Here is a 4,333-nt window from a genome sequence, read left to right as displayed (position 1 = left end):
AGCTAGTGTGTATCATCTTACTAGAATAGAGTATGGCGTGGATCAACCAGAAGAGGTATGCATAAAAGTATTTGCCTCGAGGAGGGATCCTAGAATTCCGTCTGTTTTCTGGGTTTGGAAAAGTGTGGATTTTCAAGAATGAGAATCTTATGATATGTTGGGAATCTCTTATGATAATCATCCACGTTTGAAACATATTTTAATGCCTGAAAGTTGGATAGGATGGCCTTTACGTAAGGATTATATTGCTCCCAATTTTTATGAAATACAAGATGCTCATTGAATGATAAAAAACTAATCTTCACTTCTACAATTCTATAGATTCCAGGTTCTATTCTAGATTAACCAGAGTAATTGAAGTCTCRTTTGTATTATGGTTTGTATTTTTATTATGTATAGAATAAAAAAAATACAATAAAATTAGGGATTCATTGGGATTCTCAAATTTGGAAAATACTTATTTCGGATGAGCCAADTCGATAGGAGGAACCAAATGAGTTCTGCAGCATCAACTTTGGACTACATACATCACTTAGGGGGAATCTAGAAARTCATGTAATGTAGGAGGAAATGAAAAATGGAATATAAAAGAAAATACAAATAAATGAAAACCGTATTTGTAGGGGAATTGAATTCGCATGTCTACAAACATGCTAGAAAATAATGTTTAGTTCATCTTTTTTAGTCCAGGGGTATATATATATATATATATATAGGGGAGCGATCAAATGCAAACCACTCAATTTGTACAAACCGTGCAAACCTCATTCAACCAATCATAATTTTTCATATTGTTCATTTTTTTTGTAATTATGAGAGGTTGATTAATCATTTTTATTGTGAAGGGTGTTAATCATAGATATTATCATCTTCATTATTTTAATTTTTAGAGAAATACATGAAACAGTTTCATTAATTTTAGAGAAATACATGAAACAGTTTCATTAAGTATTATATGAAACAATTTCACAACCATATATGAAACAACTCGATCAAAAAAAGTATTATATGAAACAATTTCACAAGATTAAACAATTTCATGAAAAAATTTCATAAGATTAAATAATGAAATCGACGGATGAAGGTGGTTTGCACGGTTTACACAAATGAGGGCGGTTTTTATTTGATCAGTCCTCTATATATATATATATATATATATATATAGGGTTGGGTTCACGTGAGACCAGACTATTTTCGTGAGACCCGTGAGACCACATTTTTACACGTAAACTTCACAGCAAAAACACTGTGAAGGTTAGAAAAAAAGTCGAACCTTCACAGCAAAAACACTGTGAAAGTTAAAAAAAGTCATCTTCACAACATTTTGCTGTGAAGTTTCAAGTGTAAAAAGTTGGTCTTACGGGTCTCATGAAAACACGCTGGTCTCACATGATCCCAAGTCTATATATATATATATATATATACATATATATATATATTGTGTATATATATATATATTGTTCTTCATCCTCAAATGCATCTTTTTTTTTATTAACGTGAATATCCAACCTGCTATGCATTTTTTATTTCAATCTTTATCTTGCGTTAATGTATATACTTCATGCATAAATAACAATTCAGGTGTAACATAATTCCACACAAGAAATCGAAAGACGAAAGCCTTTCCGAATTGTTTGATATATCTATCCAATTAATACAACATCAAGAGGCAAAAAGTGTGCCAATAGCTTCCCATCTCTCATCGGTGCCATCGTATGCGCCCTTCGTGGTCGTCGATGCATAGAAAGAGTTAGATCAGTGTGGTTATAGACCGAAAAAGCGTTTCCTCCTTCAGTATGATCCGAATCCGCTTCACACTATCTGCAAATTCCCTACACAATTTGTAAAATAAATACAAATATCTTCCGTTAACAATAATTGTTCCATATATATGTGTTTTTCATGATCTATGACTTATATCACATGATTACTAACAAACCTACTTCCATGGGACATCACCAACAATCTTCCATTGTTCATCTTGATCTTTATACCACAACGAGAACTCTGAACCACTTTCGAATAGCCGTAAACCACCTAAAGATTGTCTTCCTACAAAACCCACAAATTTTACAAAGTAATAATGTGAAAAATTCATAGAAACTTTCATGTTACAGAATTCAGGAACTGTTACCAATTAAGCATACTCACCGAACATGGCTTCTAGCTGATAGGCAAGACTCAAGTAACTAGAATGATCAAGAACACATATTTTTCGACCGATGGGTACTCCATCCATGTTAACCTTCACAAAATCGCTTTGTTGTTTTCTACTTCTGAGTACGTTTCTTCCAACGTTATCGTCTATATTCCGAGTACCGACTTTGGGATTTTCGAAACGATGCAATTGGTTCCATTCTAATAGATCGTGATAGTCATCTGCAACTACTTAAACAAGTCCATTTTTATCAGAACGAAACGATAAACTAAGGTGAAGAACAAAGTACCCTTATTAATTAGGGATATATATATACTGAGAAAAGCTAAGGTCTTACCATGAGGATTCTCGGAATGGGTATAAGTTTCTGGCTGCAAAACTCTAAGACTGAGCCCCAAGTCAATGATACCACCATTTTCATTGTTGGTTTGATAGTACAGTGACGGAAGATCTGTATGGTTGAGAAGGTAGGTTGAGGATGATTCTGAAGCCATTGAACAATCACGAGTAAGCAACTTGGATCGCTAGGTTAGATGTTATGAGCAGTACCGCTAGCCAGGGATATATATATATATATATAGTGGGTTATTATACAATCCATTGCATTTGTACAACCAATAAAACTCGATCTCAACCATCCATTTAATTTGATGAATATGTAATTTTATAAAAAATTTGATTGTTTCATCATAATTAATGAACCTTATTTATTTTCCATAAATATTTAAATCATAATAAATCTCATCATTTCCATAAATATTTCAATTTATTAGGTTACATTGGTTATACAAATGTAATGGATTGTATTTTGAAACAAACTCTATATATGAATGCATGTATATATATGTGTATATATATGGGTCGGTGTCTATGACAACCATAAAAAATTGAGAAACATGAGAATATGTATACAACTTGGATTGTTGGGCTAGCTACATGTTAATGAGTAGTGGGGCTAGGATTACACTATATATATATATGTTCCGATTCTTATGAAAACCATAGCAATTAATGAGAACCATGAGAACATGTAAGTTAGTCGATATATACATTGATGAAGTTCTTGCATACATAATTTATAAAATATAGATTGATCAATATACATATTAATGAAATACATATTTTCATATATGTATCATATAATAGAGGTTCTCATACTTCTCAAAAATTTTATCTATGTCAAATGAACTTGGGATATATATATATATATATATGTATGTATGTATATGTATATATATATATATGTATGTATGTATGTGTGTGTGTCTGGACGCACGTATGTATATGTGAAAGGGGGGAGGTTCATAATGATAACCTTTTCATTTTAGGAGAACGTAGGAACATTACATGTGATGTTATCTTATATCATATATGATACACATGTGAAACTAAATCAGAGATGCGGACCACTTTCGCCACAACCTAGGTTGCAGGTGAAGTCGTCCGTACACCACTAGGCCCCCTCAGGTGTGTATTATCACATGTGATAAAGATGATGTTTTTAATATGATACTATAACAACATATCACATACAATACTAAATCAATGACGTTGACGACTTTTCGCGTGACCTAGGCTAGAGGGCATGTCCTCCCCACACTACCATATCTCCTCATATGTATTATTACATGTAATAAAGGTCTTCTCGTATTCTCGTAAAACAGAGGTGTTCTCGTTTAAACCTCCACCTATATATATGTATGTGTGTGCGTAGGGTTGGGTTTAGAGAAAAACCGTAAAAAAAATGAAAAACTGGACGCTATGTACATGTTCATACAATTAATTTGTAAAAAGTTTGTCTGATATGCACATGTGCATAACATGCACACGTTCATAAAAAAACAACTTCAATTACTTGTATACACTTGTACATACCGTCCAGATGAATAGCTAACAGGATATTAATTACTTCGTTTTTTTTATTTTTAGGGTTTTTCCCTAGCTAAACCTCCTATATGTATATATATACTTCATCCTTTTTAAGAAAACTAGAAGGGTACTCATGCAATGCATCGAGACACATTATCATTTCAATGTTTCATTTTATTTTTTATCCATGTCGATATGATACGATTTTATATGGTTTTGAAAAAGCGATAATGTTTATATTTTTTAATAAAATATAAATTTGAAAATATCATTATAAAATTTGAATTAAATATATCAATATTAGTA

The 4,333-nt window shown here is 31.9% G+C and overlaps 1 protein-coding gene across 1 annotated transcript; it reads right to left on the bottom strand.

The window, feature by feature from the left end:
• Positions 1–1,711: 1,711 nt before the first annotated feature.
• On the bottom strand, positions 1,712–2,652 carry LOC112504447 (auxin-responsive protein IAA32-like). The gene is made up of 4 exons (XM_025108388.1): positions 2,496–2,652; positions 2,152–2,385; positions 1,944–2,052; positions 1,712–1,832 (listed from the first exon to the last, which is right to left on the bottom strand). The coding sequence occupies exons 1-4, from the start codon at positions 2,650–2,652 to the stop codon at positions 1,751–1,753; spliced, it is 582 nt and encodes a 193-aa protein (XP_024964156.1). The 3' UTR covers positions 1,712–1,750.
• Between the last annotated feature and the right edge of the window lie 1,681 nt (positions 2,653–4,333).

This window comes from Cynara cardunculus, unplaced genomic scaffold (genome assembly GCF_001531365.2).
Source record: "Cynara cardunculus var. scolymus isolate 2C unplaced genomic scaffold, CcrdV1 Un_Scaffold_5639, whole genome shotgun sequence".
NCBI lineage: Eukaryota > Viridiplantae > Streptophyta > Magnoliopsida > Asterales > Asteraceae > Cynara > Cynara cardunculus.
Note: the sequence above shows the minus strand (reverse complement) of the source record. Positions and strands in the feature narration are given on the sequence as shown.

Coding starts and splice junctions, on each gene's coding strand:
- LOC112504447 (XM_025108388.1), bottom strand. CDS start 2,652: ATGGCTTCAGAATCATCCTCAACCTACCTTCTCAACCATACAGATCTT. Junction 2,386..2,495: donor CCATTCCGAGAATCCTCATG/GTAAGACCTTAG, acceptor TTGTTTAAGTAG/TTGCAGATGACTATCACGAT. Junction 1,833..1,943: donor GTTGGTGATGTCCCATGGAA/GTAGGTTTGTTA, acceptor CAAATTGTGTAG/GGAATTTGCAGATAGTGTGA.